This window comes from Sarcophilus harrisii, chromosome 1 (genome assembly GCF_902635505.1).
Source record: "Sarcophilus harrisii chromosome 1, mSarHar1.11, whole genome shotgun sequence".
Taxonomy (NCBI): Eukaryota; Metazoa; Chordata; class Mammalia; order Dasyuromorphia; family Dasyuridae; genus Sarcophilus; species Sarcophilus harrisii.
The window spans coordinates 577,434,885-577,453,754 of record NC_045426.1 but is presented as its reverse complement, the minus strand read 5'-3'; the positions used below and the strand labels follow the sequence as shown (position 1 = coordinate 577,453,754).

At 33.9% G+C, this 18,870-nt stretch overlaps 1 protein-coding gene across 1 annotated transcript in view; it reads right to left on the bottom strand.

Moving 5' to 3' along the window:
* Window positions 1–18,870, bottom strand: part of SDC2 (syndecan 2) — a 129,625-nt gene that overhangs the window by 4,644 nt on the left and 106,111 nt on the right. Inside the window, exons 2-3 of the mRNA XM_003760269.4 lie at window positions 17,247–17,358; window positions 9,326–9,459 (exon numbers count right to left, since the gene is read on the bottom strand). Coding sequence (XP_003760317.1) covers window positions 9,326–9,459; window positions 17,247–17,358 — 246 coding nt within the window. The remainder of the gene's footprint in view (window positions 1–9,325; window positions 9,460–17,246; window positions 17,359–18,870) is intronic.

Genomic DNA, 18,870 nt, shown 5'->3' with positions numbered 1-18,870 from the left:
TGTGACTTCATAAAAATCTACCTGATTTACAAGTGAAAATCAGATAAATTATCAGATATCAGAGATCATATTTTTAAGGGCTACATGTATCATTCTGTAAAATACAAAAACAAGTTCACCTCTCTAATGTTCAGTTTCCTCATTTCTAAAATGGTCTAGATGATGTGTAGGGCTTCTCCCTGCTCTATATCAATGATCTCCATTCTAACTTATGTGACTCCCATCCCACCACACCACACTCCACTGCAACTCATTCAATTGTCATTAATTTTTTCTATAACTTCCAAGGGTACAGGACAGAAAGTCAGAGACCTGGTTTCCAGTCTTTCAGTAAATAAACATTTATTAAGCACCTTCTCTGTGTTGGGCACTGTGTGCTAAGGATCTCACAATCTGATGGGGAAAATTACAAACAATGATGAACATGATAAAGTAAAAATAATCAATAGAAGGCACTGGAGTTAAGGATGATCCTTATCAGTTTCTCCAATTACTAGCTCTATGACCCAAAACAGTCACTTGGTCACACAATCTCTGCTCCTTCATCTGTAAAATGATGAATTGGATAGTGTCCAAGTTCCCTTTGAACTATGTCATCACTCTTTTTCTATGTTCCCTAGTTTACTTCTCTAAGAGCTGATTTTTCACCCAAGTTCAGTTTTATGTTTCCAGATGTTTGCACTTATACATCCACAATCACAAACCATATTGTCTTTGTTCCATTATGTCCAACTCTTCATGACCCTGTGGACCATATTGTATATGGATTTTTTTTTGTCAGATATACTGGAGTGGTTTGCCATTTCCTTCTCTAGCTCATTTTATAGATGAGGAAGTTGAGGCAAACAGAGTTTAAGTGACTTCCCAGGCATACAGCTAGTTAGTGTCTGAGGCTGGTTTTGAACTAAAGTCTTCTCGACTACCTTGCTATCCCAAATTGATCATGTCTAATATTAAATCATGATCATCACCATCAAATCATCTCTTCTTCCAAGTTTTTGCTATACTCTTAGCATCCTGGAATCCCAACTGTGGTATCATTTTGGATTCCTTCCCAGTGTCATTTTCTCCTCCTTTTGTCACTCCTTTCTATCCCAGGTCGTCATATCCCCATGCTTGAATTATCTGGGCAATTTTCTTATTGGTCTTCCTGCTTCCACCTTTTCTTTTCCCAATATAATCAGATAGCTAGCATCTCCTAATTTATCCTCACATATTGGCCTACACATTCTTACCTCTGCTTCCCCAACCCCTTCTGTTCTCTAAAACCTGGAATACCATTCCCCTTCACCAATCCAAAACTACTTCCTCTTTTGAGATGTATTCCTGGCTACCCAGCCTACTGTGATCTTTACAAAAGTTCTATGACCTCATTTAATAAAAATCACACAATCAAATGCTTAGTGGTGTATTGGCTTGTAATGCTCTTGAGTTGTTCCTCCTTCATCTTATCTTCCCTTATAGATTTTGGAGGGTAGGGACCATGTTTTCTATTTCTTGTCTTTTTTTTTTTTAATATCTCCTATGTTCCTTAGCCCTGAATAAGCACAGAACTGGAGCATAATAAAATACAATATGCTAAATCTGGAATGAATGTGAGAAATCATCTAATCCAATGATAATATCCAATCATTTTGTGTTACAGGTAAGGGTTTTTGGAGTGGGAAAGTGATACTATTTTAATCTAATAGCATCCTGTTCATTAGAAATATAATTTAACACATGTCACAGTGGCTTGAATAAATGGGATTCCAAAGATATAGCTGGTCTATTTAACTAATGATGTTATTATTGTTAAGTCAAGTTTGATTCTTCATGGCTCTATTTGGGGTTCTACTGGCAAAGATGATGGATTGATTTTCCATAACCTTCTTCAGTTCATTTTACAGATGAGAAAACTGAGGAAAACAAGGTTAAGTGCCTTGCTCAGATTTTTAATTCAGGAAGATGTCTTCCTGATTCCCAGCGTGGTTTTCTTTATCTACTGCATCACCTTGCCATCCCTAATGATGATAAGGAATAACGATAATAAGGACTAGCATTTATATAGTGCTTTAAGGTTTGTAAAGCATTTATCTTGTAGTCTCATTTGATCTTTACAATATCTTATAAGATCAGTGCTATTAGCTCCATTTATACAGATGAAGAAACAGGCTGGTAAGGCTTAAGTGACTTGCCAAGGGTCACACAATTAATAAATGTCTGAGGCAGGATTGAAACTCAGATCTTCTTGACACCAAGTCTCAGATACTCTAAGTACTGTGTCACCCAGGTTCCTCAAAAGGCCCTGTAAGGATTTATATTGACAGTGAATACTAGTCAAGAGTATAAAAATATCTGTCAAAAATGCTAATGTGATGTTTAACCTATATTGGATTACTTGATGTCTAAGGAAGGGGTAGAGGGAGAGGGAAGAAGAAAAATTTATAATACAAGATTTTGCAAGGGTGTATGTTGAAAACTATCTTTGGATGTGTTTTGAAAAATAAGTGAATCTTTAAAAGTATCTTTACACATAATTAGAAAAAATAAAATATTATTTAAAATTAAAAAATAAACTATTATGTCTATAGGTTCTAATGTCTCTTAAAAAATCTGATCACAGATATTTACTGATAAGGTTCATAATTGTCATGGAATAGGAATGAAATATTCACTTCTCATTTGTGTTCATAAACTTGAGTTTTTTATTGAAATAAACTTACATTTTTTTTTGCTTAAATGCTAATATGACTTTTGGCTATATTAATTATTACAAAGTATAATGAATGAGATGCTTAAAAATTCCTAGCACTCACTGTTTAGATCAGGCCAAAGTTGTAGTACTGGGCTTAGCTATGAACACCGTATTTTCACAGGGTATGATAGGGCGCGCTGTGTCAAATCAGGGGAAGGAACTAGGTATGTTTTCTTGTAGAGAATGTTAGGAATTTTTGAGAGAAGGGGGTAAGGGGAGAGAGGAAAAGAGGGAAAAGGATCATAATTAATATCCTAAAAGTTCATGTAGAAGAAAAATCATTTATTCTTCTTAGCTCACAAATGAAAAATTAGGACCAAGAGATGCAAGACAGAAGAAAGTTGTGTTCCAGTTCAGTTTAAGCAAGAACATTTTAATAATCGAACCATCTAATAATGTGTTTTGGTGCTTCTGGAGACAGTGATCTTCCTGTCACTGTAGATGCCCAAATAAAGTCTGGATGACTACTTGTTGGAAATATGTTTGAGGGGATTCATATCTCAAGTGAAGAGTTGGACTAGAAAATGGTGTCAAACTCAAGCAAACAGATCCTTGCTGGTGTTTTTTATTTATTCTGTTAAATACCTCCCAGTTATTTTTAATCTGGTTCAGATCTCACAGAGGAATTATCTAGCTACCCAAGATGGGCCAGGAGTTTGATACCTCTGAACTAGATGATCTCTAAGATTCTAGGATTCCACTTCTAGGATTCTACAATTACAAAAGTCTTGTCTAACTTTAAAATTCTATTAATGCTGTACAGCCCCACTCCCCCCCAACCAAAAAAAGGAATAAAATAAATAATGAACTGACTTGAAATTTAGTTCTGTATCCAGAATATTTCATTTCAGGAAGCATTATCTGAATTGTTTCAATTGATAAAATCATATTGGATGAAAAAGTAAATATGATAATCCACATTCTACTGTGTAACCTTCAGAAAGTCATCAACTTCTCTGGGATGTGCCTTTTATCTGTAAAAAGAAGGAGCTAGACTCAATGGTTTCTAAGTTTCTTTCAACTCAAGATCTATGAGATTTTATGAGTTTATAAATAGAAATACCAAAACAATAGACTTGCCAGTTACATTACTTATCTGGCTTCCATATCTCCATGTGTTTGACATTTAAAGAAAATTGTTTTAGCATGGTTACATTTATAGGAATTGTATATTACTATGTCTTAGTCTTTTCCATATTTCCTATCTAAACATGAGGCCTAACCATCTGGACCACCATCATCAAATCTAATTGTAAGCATAAGAGGAAGTATGGATTGTAGGGAAGATAAAGTATAAATTTCTAGAGAATCTAAAGAACCTGAAAAAATAAAGCAATACATAATTAAAGCCTAGAAAGCAGATAATAATGATTGGCCATGAACTCAAATGCATGGTACTAGGCATGGGTAATGTGGGGCTCATAGTTACAATAAAATTCAAAGGGAAAAAAAAGTCAAAGGAAAGGGAATGGATTTGATAAAAAGATATTGGAAAGCCATGTTTTATGCTAACGCATAAAACAGAGGGAAAAAAAGGTAGAGTGGAAATTTAGTCAGGGTCTACAGTAAGATGTCAAAGAGGGATTCACATATTTAAAGAATTTTGGAACTGGAATCTTTAACCTTAAAGGTTACCCATTCAATTCTCATTTTGCAATTAAAGAAATTGAGGTTAAGTGATTGTGTCCAAGGTCATATATAGCTAGTTCGGTGGTGAAGAAGTTGGGATTAAAACTCAGTCTGCAGGGTCCTATTAGTCTGGTGCTCTTTTACTAACTATGGTGTTCAATGGCCCTAAAATAATTTTAAATGGAAAAAAAAATAAAAGAGGCATGAATAAATGACTAGCAGAAGATAAACCTTCACTTTTATAACTCTTTCCTCTGATTAAATGATTCTTCCAATAACCTCCATTTAAGGAAGTTGCTTGGACCAGCTGTCTCATCAGCACCTCTACCATGCCCCAACTTTTCATTCTGACACTCTCTTTGGCCTTGGAATTCAGCCACTGGAAGCATTCTCTATCTCTGGATGCCGTCTCCTAAAATCTCTATTTAAGGAAGTCACCCAGGTTAACTTACTCTTGTTTTTCTCCAGTCTTTCTATACCAGTATATTTTCTACGCTTTCGATACCGCCCCCTCCCTCACCTGCTTTTCAATTTCCTTAAATGTGTTGTCCATTCCTTTTAGAATGTAAGCTCCTTAAGGAGAAGGACTGTTTTTTCTTCTCTGTTCATATTTGCATTCTCAGTGTCAGGCATCTAGTAAGCACTTAATAAATATTGGTTTTGCTGACTTGACAGGTTAAGCTTATTGGCTTGTCATGACATTATTGCCAACAGCAATTTCTCAATAACCAACAATCTGCTACTACTAGATCAATTAGAAAGTTTTTATTCTTACTTTCCAAACCTTAAGAAATTATGTTTGGTCATGACCCTCTACAGTTCAAGGACCATGGAAAAATTATCTTCTCTTTGCAACATGTGATGCTCCTGAGAGTTTGATTAACTATATTCTAGAGTAAGCCTAGGAACAATTTAGTGGCTCACAAAGAATTCCCAGGCCTTCGTATGCCAAGACAAAGTCAAAGAGAACTGGCAAATTTAATTTGCAATGCATAATAGACTGAGTTCTTTCCATTTCTCAAGTGTTTTATGCTCAATTCTTCTTTCTAAGATATCTCAATAGAAGCCAGGATTTGATCGGTTGTCCTGCAGGCAGAGGCACAGCTCAATTATTCCAGGAATAATTATCCAGTTTGTGGATTATCTAATTCCTAAATCCATGGATCTTTCAGTCATTTCACTGGGGAACAAGGCTGAACTTAATGGCTGAAGTGAAATTGGCAGTGCAACTTTGAAAACTTATGTGTGCTATCCTGGTTCTAAACTAATGTTAATCATATGAAATTTTCCTTGGTTTCTAATTGCCCTTATCTATGCTGAAACACATACTACTTCCGATTTACCTCTATGGTCTGTTTACAGGAATTTGGCTTGCTGTGAGCCATATCCCTGAGATGGATAATCATCCCCAAATTTTCTCCAAATCTCAAAACATTCTGAATAGTTTGTTCCCTTTAAATTTTAATAGATTGAATATAGAGAAACAGGCACAGCACTGCAAGACTGTATCATTAAGAGAAAAATAAATCCTTATAAGATATAGAAAGTAACAATATGTTGTTTTGATGCCTTAGAAGTTCCATATGTCTGCCAAATCAAATTAAGACTAGGCAGCATAAGCAATTAAATGCAAGCAATTAAAGATTTGTCACATCCATCTCTAGTTTGAATTCCACGGAAATGAAATTGGACTAACGGATGGGCAAGCCTGTGCTTAAACAAATACCTGACTGCTTCCAGTTGTTTATAATTTAATAAGTAGATAGACTGTCAAAACACTGACATACAATATCCTGCATCAGTGCCACAGTGAAGCAAAAGAAAACTTTCAAATTCAAAAAGTACATAGAATACATCGTTCAAAATCCTGGAGGCAACATTAATTGCATCACGTAGCTACATAAGAGAACTTTCAATTAATGTGATTTATGGTAGGAGTACTTTCAGCATATACAACAACCTAAACTATGAATGAATTAACTGCGCTTATGCATCCTTAACTTCTAAACTTTTTGAGTTGGTATCTATTTGCATTCTTTGCCTTGATCCTATATCAACAAAGAGTTTGCAGAGTCACCCTAAAAGACCAGAACTGATTTTTTTCAGTCAGGATATAATGTGCTCAAAATACTCCTCCCCCTCTCCACATACATACAGTCAGAGGTCTGACATCTTTATTAATAATGTGACTAACTCAGCCAAGAGAGCTGTTTTGTCTAAAATTTGCAGGACTTAAGGTTCAATTACTAAAACCTACATGTTGAAATCCTTCACTAAGATAGAACTAAAAGGCAGGAAATAGCAAAAACTTAGCAGTGTAACACTGAAATCTAGACTAGAATTTGGTAGCTTCATAATTCATTCTTTATCACTTGTATTTTTTCTTCTTCCTCTTCCTTTTCTTCTCTCTCTTCCCCCTTTCAATCCTTCTTTCTTCCTCTACCCTTTTCCCCTTTTTTCCTTTCTCCCTCTCTCACTTTTCCCCTCCTCTATTCTCTTTTCTTCTTGTCCTGTTCTATCCCCTTTTCAGTATTCCAGTCCTCCATTTTACTCCTTCTTCTCTACCATTCAATAAACATTTATTGAGCACTCAGAAGAGACTTAGGAACTGTAGGAAAGACAAAAACAATTAACCAACAGTTTTGCCTTCTTTTTTTTTCCCTCTCTTTACTCTGCCTCAAATTGGACAATGGTACCAATATAGGTGCCATTTTGATTGCAGTGAGAACCACAGGGCTTGCACCTATACATCTGAATTCTTGAGTCCAATTTTATTTAGATCTACAATATACTACTCATGTACATAAAGATTGCTAGTTATGAGACGCAATGCAAATTCCTAAAAATTCTCCAAAATGGAATTAAATTTAAAAAGTAGCAACTCATACACACTGAAGCCTTAAGTGAGAAGCTATAAATGTGGAGGAATCTACCCACACACCCCATTTTGTGAAATTAGTCAAAAGCATTCAGGAAATTTTTATTCCTTAGTAAGATAATTTCCAAATCAAATCATTGGGATAGTAGGTTCTCTTTCTATTTGTCTACCTGTTTTTTTTTTTTCATGTCACTGCCTTTCCCCCCTTTCTGCCTGTCCTTATCTCTTTGCCCTTCACACCCTGTATTCTCCATTCCTAACATGTTTCCTCTTATCAAATTCAATTCAGCCACCAGTTATAATAGTAGTAGTAGTAGTAGCAGTAGCAGAAGCAGCAGCAGCAACAGTACTATTAGTAGTAGTAAACTACATAAAAGAAACAAAGTAATGATTGGCAGTATGTGTAGATTGAGGACTGGAATTGTGAGACATGAAGATCTGTGTACTATAATTCATATCAGATACTTTCTATCTGTGTGGGACTATGAACAAGTAACTTAACCTGGAGATAATGCTGGCCACACTACACTGAACTTGAAGTTAGGAGACCAGGATATAAAATTTGCAGGATATATAATGTATAAAAATACATTAACTGTGTGATCCTGGAAAAGCCAGTTAACCCCTTCTCAGTCTCAATTTCCTCATATTTAAGGTAAGTATGATAATAATACCTACTTCCCAAGACTATCTGAGAAACAAAGGCGATTGCATATATAAATCACTTTGCAAGACTTAAAGCTTTATTATATAAAGACTATCATTAACCTATATTTCAGTTTGTTATTGTTGTTGTTTAGCTATTTCAGTCACGTCTGATTCTTTATGACACCTTTTTGGAGTGCTTTCTTGGCAAAGATATTGGATTAGTTTGCTACCTCCTTCTCTGTCATTTTACAGATGAGGAAACTGAGGCAAATAAGATTTAGTGACTTGCTCAGGGTTACACAGCTATAAGTCTTTGAACTAAAGTCTTCTTAACTCATACTTTCTCTTGTAATTACATGGATGTACTTTGGCAAAGTAGCTTTTCTGGAGAGCTACACATCCTACTCCCTAACATTCACCTCTTGAAAATGCAAGGGAGACAGGAAAGGAGAATATAGATCACAGATTCAGATAGATAATTATACTGGAAAGTTAACTTTAAAAACATAAATCAGTACCGTAATTATTGGATACAAAATTTTGTTGTTGTTGTCTAATCCTTTTATTTATGTCCAACTCTTTGTGATGCTATGTGTGTTTGGACGAGATACTAGAATGGTTTGCCAAGGGCTGCTAAGTTGTGCAGCTGATAGAGCACCAGGCCAGGAGTCACAAAGATTTGAGTTCAAATCTAGCCTCCTATACTTATTAGCTATATGATCTTAGGCAAGTCACTTAAGCCTGTTTGACTGTATCCTCATCTATCACACAATTCACTGGGGATTATGTGTCAAAAGTGTTTTCTTTGGTATAGAGCAAAGTTGTCAAACACAAAGCCCCCAACACTGTGGCTCCAAACCAGATTAAAATATAACTGGAAAACATTTATAATAAAAATACAGCTTAAAGGGATCTTTACTCCCATCTTCTTATTTGGGTTTGATATCTCTGAAATGGAGAGCAAATGAATAAGAAATTCCCAATGTCTATGAAAATCAGCAAATATTCTACCATTTTTTCATTACTTGAAAAATGAACTTGTACATGTTTGCAAATAAAAGTACTTGGTGAAGTGAAAACTTAAAAATTTTTTGACATTGGGGTTTAAACTCTAAATGGAACTGAAAAGACTTTGCTTTGTTTGTCTCATATGTGCTATGTACATTTTTGCTTGTAAACCCTTAGAGGACATCGATCATTTCCTCACCATCTATGGAAATCACAGGCAGGGTAGAAATACACACATATGGGCAATTAGACAAGTAAAAAAAAAAACAGAGAACAATAATGAAAAGCAACAAGGTAGGCCCAGTACAGTTAGTAATATACCTTTAAGAAATGATGTAGAGATGTGATTTTAAAATGGTTTAAAATCCTTTAAGATTTTTAAAAGTTGAAGCAACAAAAACATTAGAATTATTATAAATGCACACCTTTGTCTGAGCGGGAATCTTAGTCTGAATTTTCAATGTTGTTGTCTCAACTTTTGGAACATCACTAGTAAATGATATCTTTGGAATTGTTCGGGATGTTGGCATCTGCGGACTTTCTACTTCCTCCTCAGCTCCTGAAACAACAAACAAAAATCAATATGAGAAATATGAAACGGAGCTAGAATGTTATCTGACCCTGAGAATAGTGCTGTACTTATAAAATACTCAGCTTTCACTTATCTGACTCTAATTTTCCTTTGGGGATGAAAGAGGATAAGAATTGAATTTTATTGGTATAGAAAACTCTCACTTGAGAAATCTTTTTATATACCTTCTCAAAAGCACTCCTGGTCTATGTCAAAGGTGAGATTTGAATTCAGCTCTCCTTGGCTCTAAACCCAGCTTTCCATTTTATACTTTGCATTTCCTCTCAACCTCAATATGTTGGGAAGAAAAGGTGATGCAAAGGCAGGATCTGGTGCTCTGAAGAGTACTGGCAATTCCTTTCATGTTCTAGACTTCTTACCTGGAGACCACTGCCCTTCCATTTCAGTGCTACCTTCTGACATATAATTCATAAAGGTTTATGAGATCCAACTACAATTTTTTTAAATGTTAATTATTTGCAAGACATATATGTAAGTCAACCAGCATCTTCAGGGTATTTTTAATTACCTTGAAGAGATAGCCTAAGAAAATAGCAATGTTGTAAGTCTATATTTGGATTAATAAAATAAGCACTTCAGAAACACAAAGACAGCTGTCTGTAGTTACCTTTTTGTGGCCATTCCTTGATTTTTGTTTTTACTACCCTAGTTGAGGTCTCATACTGGATTATTGATTGCAACAGTCTCCTAATTATTCTTTCTGCCTCTGATCTCTCCTAAGTCTAACTATCATAAAAATTTGATCAAGTCACTCCCCTTTCTTTCACCATCTTCCACCACCCTAGTGGCACACATCACAGAATAAATATAACGATCTTAAGCTAGAAAGAATCTTGGAGATTTTTTATTAGTTGAACTTCCTAATTTGAAAGATGAGGAAACCTAGGTAGTTCTTGATCATTTCTAATCAATCTTTCTGACTTTTATCTTTTAGTCCATGAAAACTATAGGAATCAGATCTACTACAAGCAAAGGAATAAGATTAGGGGAAAGATGTCCTATAATGTTCCCTGCAACTTTCGAGCTCTACATCTCTATCAGAATCTCTTCATCCTGAAAGATCATATCAACCCTGTAACTCATGATTTGGAAGTATTCACTGTCCCTGAAGCCTCTCTATTTGATTAGATGGCTCTCTCCAGAATCTCCACTTAAGAATGGTCACCAGGGCAGCCACCTCTTTATTTTTTCATGAGGCTGCAATGTAGACTTTGCATTATGTCAGGTACCTTCTTTCCACTCTTCATTTTATCTTTATTTTATGTTTTCCTCCCATTAGAACATAAATTCCTTAAGGTCAGGGTTTTTTCCTTTTGCTTATATTTATACTCCCAGAAATAAAGACAGTGCCTGGTATATAGTAAGCACTTAATAACCACTTAATCACTAATATTTCTATCTACATCATTCATTCTTCTTAGAATGTTTTCTCACCTCCTGTTGCCTAATCTGAATCCTACTCTTTCTCACTCTCAGTCTCTCTTCCCCCCCATCTTCTCCATTAAATTTCCTCTGATTTTTCAATCCTATAGTAATCTCCATCATTCTTTAAAATCCTATAGTAATCATTTCTGTATCACTCACTTGGCACTTCACATATGCATCCATGGGTAAAGTTTAATGTAAACATGTTTCATTTCCCTAATTAGATTAGAAAAATCTTGTATTGCCTCAATGTGTCATAAACACACTAGATGTTAAATAAACATTCAGTGATTTAATGACTTGATCTATGGTAGGAATATTATTATTGCTTTTGTTTCCACTGGTTCTTCTGGTAATAAGTTAGATTTTATTTCTTCTGACCACTTCAATACCATCTAATAGTTTATCCCTTATGTATGTATGATTAGATTATTCTTCTAGGACCCAGGTAAATTAAGAATGCACTCAATATTACTATTTAATTTGTAAAGATGTCTCATTTTTCTATCTTAATCTTCAATCTAAATCTTTCTATTGGAAAAATCATGATTTATGATAAAATGCATTTCCTATGGATTTAGTTCATGGTTTTAAATTTCCCTTTGCCATTATACCTTTGAACATCTAAATTCTTCTTTGGGTCATGTACAGAGATTAGGAAGATTTGGAGGGAATCTAAAGGGTAATGGAAGAATTTGTGAGTAGGATAAGTAGATTCACTATGGTGACTTGCATGTGAAAAAGTTCATAAAAAGAAGTTGGAAAACGTGACCCACGGGATACTATAAAAAACTTTTAAATGATAGGAAATATAGTGGGCCATTCAAGCAGTGAGAATGAGAGATGATACATGTCCAGCCCAAGTACTACAATGATATCCATGAAATATTAGAAGAACCAGAAGAAGACCTTTAACACCTTGAAGAGATCATCTCTGGAAGATTTATGTGAAGACCTGGATAAGACTGTCACAAGAAAAACATGGAAGTATTGCAATATATGTTAGTGAGAAGAATGTCAACACTGATGAGAACACAAATGCATCTACATAGAAAAGTATCCACTTGTTATATTTAGCATATTAATCTCAAGAACACCTTTCTACCAGCTAGCCTGTTAATCTATTAGCAATTTATGTACAATATAATTCATTTGTTCACAAAGTGAATGATTTAATCTTTAAAGAATTACTTGAATTTGAATGAGAACTGACTATGATAAAAATTAGTAGGTTAGTTTAAGGGCTAAAAATATTTATATCCATTAGGTAATGACAAATAAAAATTGTTTTTCAAAAGCTTAGAGAGATAGTCAATTCTTATGGCTAGATCATGTCAATATAATTAAAATAGCATTATTATCTAAATTAATTTACCAGGTTAGTGTTATACCAAGCAAATTATCTAGAAAATACTTCAGGGCTCCTCACAATATTGCCAAAACTCATTTGGAGAAACAAAAGGTCTAGGATGTTAAGGAAAATAATAATTTAAAGGAAGGAATGAAGGGGGAATGGTAATTATAGACCTCAAATTATGTCATAAAACAGTAGCTATCAAAACTAGTTAATACTAATTAAAGAGTTGAAAAGTAGATCAGCAAAACAGACTAAATAGCAAGAGTTGGAAACAATCAAATTCAATAATTGAGTGTTTGATAAACTGGTAAACAAACTACTTAGGAAAGATTAGAAGTGCTGGAAACTAGACAGTAATTCAGTTGAAATTAGGTTTATACCCTAAACTTATATAATCTATCAATTAATATCAAATGGACATGTGACTTGAATGTAAAAGTCATTAGATCATTAAAAGAAAGCAAGATCAAGGACCCTACATAATCATGTGTATGAGGACAATCTTTAGCCAATAAGAGTAATCACAAAAAATGAAGTAATTTTGATTACATAAAATTGAAACACTTCTGAATTTAAAATCTGCATATAGAATAAGAGGACAAATTGTCAACTGGGAAAAAAATTTTGCACCAAATATGTCTGATCAGGGTCTGATAATCAAGATATTTACATATAATTAACACACACATATATGACTATGCCATTCTCCTATAGATAAATGGATAAATGATATGAACAAATAGTAATCAAAATAAGAAGTTATCAATAATTGTATGAAAGATTATTCCAAATAACTAATAACAGAAATGAAAATCAAAATAATTCTGTGGCTTCAACTCAGAACCAGCAAATTAGAAAAATGACAAAAAGTGGAAATTGTCAGAACTGGAGAAGATTCAAAAACATAGGAAAATTAATACATTGGTAGAGCTATAAATTTGTCCAACTATCCTGGAAAGTACTTTGGAATTATTTAAAAAAAATAAAAGTGACAACAACATCCAGTCCCTTGGACCAAAAGATGCCTACTTATAAGAATATATATCAATATATATCAATATATATATATATATATCATAGAGGTTACAATATAAAAGGATTTAATATAATAAAATAATAAACAACAACAACAAAATCAAACAACAAATAAAATTTTCATAGCAGTCCTTTTAGTGCTTGAAAAGATTTGGAAACAATGTTATGTGCCTATTGATTGCAGAAAGGCTAAACAAATTGAAATGTGTGAATATAATGGAATATTATTATGCTATAATCATGACTAAGAAAATATATAAGAACTGATGAAGAAGTGGAACCAGAAAAATAATAGATAAAATGATTAAAATAATGTAATTGGAAAGAATAAAAAAAAGAAAGAAAACTGAATGCTACATAATTATAATGTCCAAGCTTGGCCTATAAGTAGACTTGAGAAAATAAACCTCTTTCCCTTCTTTGTAAAAGTTGGGGAGAGGGGAAGAAACAAAAGTATCAAATACTGTATTTTCTATTTGACATGGTCAATATACTGACTGATTTTGCTGAAATTATTTTTCCCCTCTTCAAACTTTGTTAAAAAGGGATGACTTGAGGCTTAGGAAAGAAGGGAGGGGTATTTCAAAAGGCAATGTGATGCAGTAACAAGAACAATCAATAAAAATAAAAAAACCAAAGAGTTCTAGATATAAAGTCTATCTAGATATCATATTTCAAGGAAGAAAAAAAGAAAAAAGTGAATTCAAGGGAAAAATAAAAATTACAATATAAATTTTTAATTAATAAAAATATGAAGAACTTGGCATCTGTGAATTTCTTTAAGGGAGATTACTAAAGATAATATCTCACAAATCTCACTGATGAATTGAAAGATATTGATGGAATCTAATTATTCTTTTAAATCCAGAAAGGACAAGATATGTCATTAATAATACCACCTCATTTTCTCTCCTAAAACAAAACAAAACAAAAACAAAAACAAAACAAAACGAAACAAAAAAAAAAAAAAAAAACTCAGTACTAAACTGACTGAGTTTATCCAGTTGTCCATCCACTTTCAGTACACAAACTGGAAGACATGAGAGAAGTCTCAGGATCCATGTAATCCAATATATAACTACTTCCTTCAAGGATCCCCTTATAATCTATTCAACAAGTGACATTTAGCCTTTATTTAAAGATACTATAAAGGAGGGACTCACTAAAGAAAGAAGACATTTTCTGCTTAGTCTCAGATGACAAAATGAAAACAATGGGTAGAAGTCCTCTCAATATAAACTTCCTGGTAATTAAGAGTGATCTAAAAATAGAATGGTCTGTCTCAGTATTTACTGGGTTCATTAGCTTTACTGGTTCTTATGTAGCAATGTTGAATCATCTGGAATTTGTAAGTCAATTAAAACCCCAAATCTTCTTTTCAGATAAATTGCTTTCTAGCTATCGCTCCCTCTTTTTGCACTGATAAAGTTGATTTTTTGAACCCAAATATAGACTTAAACATTTCTCTCTATTAATTTTCATCTATTTTAATTCAATTTAATTCAGCAAATATGTGCTAAATGTGCAAAGCACCAGGGAGGCAAAGAAATTTTTACCTTCATTTTATCCTGTACATGTATTTTTGCATCTTGGTTCTGTCATATATTAGCTACTGCTTCTAACTTTGTATCAACTGCAGATTTGATAAGGATGTCATCTATGTTTTCATCTAAGACATCTAATAAAAATATTGTGCACAAGGCCAAGAACAAATACTCAAGGCATTCTTCTAAAGATTGCCCTTCTAAGTTGACGACTATCCATTTGTGACAACTCTTTGGGTTCAGTCATTTGACCTAGCTATAAACCTTCCCACAAAGAAAGCATGAGACACTTCAACTTTCCCCTAATCTACTTACTATCTATTGATCTCAACCAAAAAGGAAATGAAGTTAGAATGGCATAACCTATTCTCGATGAAGACATTACTAGCAGAGCAGTCACTAATTCCTTTTCTAAGAGTTTACAAGTATCCCTTGAATAATAATATGTTCTAAAATTTTGCCAAGAATTGAAGTTAAGCCACCTGGTCTACAGTTTATAGAGCCCACTGTCTTTCTTGTTCTGAAATTTGAAACATTTACCTTTCTCAAATTGTCCATCACCTCTGTATTGGGAACACAGGTTAGAAAAGTTTGAGAACCACTATCTTAAGCCAAGAGTCAGCAACTAACTTGAAGAACAACATATTCAAAGCAAAGAAAGGCAGTGATAATGGATGTTCTTGCTTTTTTGCACACTTTTTTCTATAGCTCTGATCAAATCAATGCTAGATCCAGGAAGTAAGAGATAATAGCCTCATATTTTAGCCTCAGCTCTTTCCTTGCTACAGCCTGTGATTTCTGGGATTCATCTATTCATCCACATCTTTGAAAAGAAAATTTTAACTAAGAGGTGGTATAAAATCCTCTCTCCTAAATCTTACTAGAAGAAAAAAATAAAGAGAAGAAACATATATCTCTTGGAATAACTTAGGCATTCTTATGTTTAGGGGTAGCAAAATGACTTGTGTAATCTCCAAAGAGTCCTTCTAAACCTTGAATTCTAAGATCTATGGTATAGAAACAAGATTTGCCCAATTAATTATGTGCTTGGGAATTTTGAACATTATTTAAGTACAAAGAATGTCTGAAACACTAAGAGGAAAAATATGTGTTATGGGTGTAAAGTATTAATAGTGTTTTAGTGAGTGACATCAGGGCTCTGCTGGGCAATACTTAGCCCACTTGTTCTGCATGTGAGAAATATATCACTCCCCTAAGAATAGCAATGGCTATTTTTATAACCAGGATTGCATTGTAAGCTCATACTTACTAGGTCAGCAAGCTCTTCCATCACTTTCCTAGACTTGCTGTTTTTCCATTTAAAACACTACACCTTATATTATAACTTGGCTTTTTTCAAACAGAGGATCAATTTGAATCTTTCTGGGTCATTCTGCATTTTGGGACCAGTCTGCTAATCAGATTGCATATATGAATCTAAGCCCAATGCAGCTATTAGGACTTTGGGGATTACAAGTGAAAATTCTAATCAATAAAAGTCCCAATAAAGATTTTCATGGTACCCTGCTGAACACTGTTTCCTGATTTGACCATTAATTACCTCTGTGCTCAAATCTTGTCTTGGCCACAATTTCCACTGGGATTGTTCCTGGAACAAGTAAAATGATTGGCCACTGAACTAAAGAGTGTTTATTCCAAATGTTTTTCAATTCAACTGTACATTTTCCCTTCCTCCCCTAGGGTAACCCAGAGGAAGTAAGTGAAGTCAACTGTTTCTGATTTATCCTTTAATTTCCAATCTGTGGTATGGAATTTTGCCAAGTAGGTGTTCATTTAATTTCTTTACAGATGTTTTAGGTGACTTTACCTTCAATGTCTTAATTCAAAGTCCCACTGAAACTCAAATATATTCTCTTTGAACTGCTTCATGAGAACTGTTTCCCAAAAATGTTTAAAATAGAACCAGAGTATTATCTTAGAAATACCAATGGACAAAGTGAAAATATACAGAGAAAACACAGTTGAGATAAACAATATATTAAATTGTTATTGTTGTTAGAAAAATTGTCTGAAGACTTCCAGCTACCATTTTATTAGGTATCTCACTCCCTTTGTTAGCTTGAAAGTATACGTGCATGTGTATGTATGTATGCATATATATGTGCACATATGTATATGTGTGGGCATACATATTTATACAGATATAGAAGTATACATACATATGTACACTTAAGATTTGTTCTTATTCTGAAGCAAAGTAGTAAAGGAATTAATAGCTCAACAGACTCCCAAAAGAATTTTGGAATCTACTTAGTATCATACCATCTAACAATCAATTAATTCTGTATTAATGTTGAATAATAAGGCAAGATCTTTATGTGGGAAGAGGTTGGGGCAGAGGGTGAGAAATAAAAGTGGTTTTCCACTCTTACCGGAGCCTGATGCAGATGCATAATCATCATCATCAATTGGATAAACTCCAGATGCTTCTTCAATAGAGCTGTTGTCAAGGTACATGTCTTTATCAGAAGTCAGCTCTGCCCTCTAAGAAAGAAAGGAGAGTGAAATTTAAGAGAGTAAACTATTAAGAAACTTATATTTATTTATTTATTAAATAAATTTAATATATTTATTTATAATAACTGATATTATTCAGTTTTCTCTATTTACTTACCTTCCTTCTATCTTACTCCCCCCTCTTTACCCCCATTCTTCAAATCCTGTATCTAGGAATGGTTTAATACTATCTTAAAGAGCCAAATGAAAGGCAGAATAGTGTAGGGGCTGAAGAACCCACTATGGAAACAGAAAAATTAGCATCTCAAGTCTCCCTGCCAACATACACTGGCTGGATGACTTTAAGCAAGTCATTTACCCTCTCTGAATGTCCTCCCTAGACAGTTCTCTGTAACTAAATTGCAGAGAAAATGCTTCCTTCAGTGACAGAGTAAATATTCCTCATCCAGGAATTCACTGTAGCAATGAAATCACGGCTTTAGTGCCTATTCCTATATACACAATACAAATCTAAAGTGCTGGGTGCAGCATGCTGGGGAGACAGGGACTATAATTTCATTTAGTATGTTTAATCATATATATTTATTAAAAACCTACTGAGTGTCAAGCACTGAGGTAAATGTAGGGTGTAAGAAAGTGTAAATAATACGCCATCCCTGTAATTCTGCTTACTGTGGTTTTTTTTTTTTTTTTTGGGGGGGGGTGGAAATAAATAAAACTGTTTCTACTTCTGCTTCCTCAAGTTTAAAACAATTATAAGCCTATCCTGGACTTACTTCTTTTGCCTTCACAAGACTTTTACAAAGCAACCATTCCCTTTGAGTTCATTGAAGCTAAATGTTAATGTGCTATTAGGCAAGAATTAAGAGTGTGCGGGTAAATGTTTAGCAATTGGCTTGGAGAAGAGGCAATGACATACACATTCTAGATACACTTTAAAAGGTTTAATCTGCTCTAACATTTTCTCCATTGCTTTCTGAAGTCTAAGCCATCAACAAAACAATAAATCAATCCTTGTTTTGTAGCATTTGATGATTTTGAGATAAAAATGTTCATAAAGAAAATTTAACAATTAGCATAAGCAAAGTCAAACTGTATTCAGCATAACCTGCCTATGAGACTATTCAGTAAAACAGGAAAGAAAGTAGTTGTCAGTCATTCAAGTGAACAGTAACAATTACTACTATCACCATTATCATTTATACAGTAGTCTAGTACTTTGGGGTCGTGCATGATCTTATCTATGGCACCTGGCATGGCAAATGATTTAAACAATGTGTCTACACAGATTATTTGATGATGGAAATATTGCTCTGATGACTCTAGTCCTTTGTTTCTTTGACACTGAAACTAATGATCAGTACACCAAATAAATAATAGATGAATAAATAAGAATAGATCCCTTTAAAAAAGGACCAAAGTTCAGTAATAGCAAATACTATGTTTATCTTTTGAGAAAAGTAGAATTATAGCACTTCAGAATGAGAATGGGTCTTGCAAGCCCCTTGGACTACCAACTATAGTCTAATATTACTATAC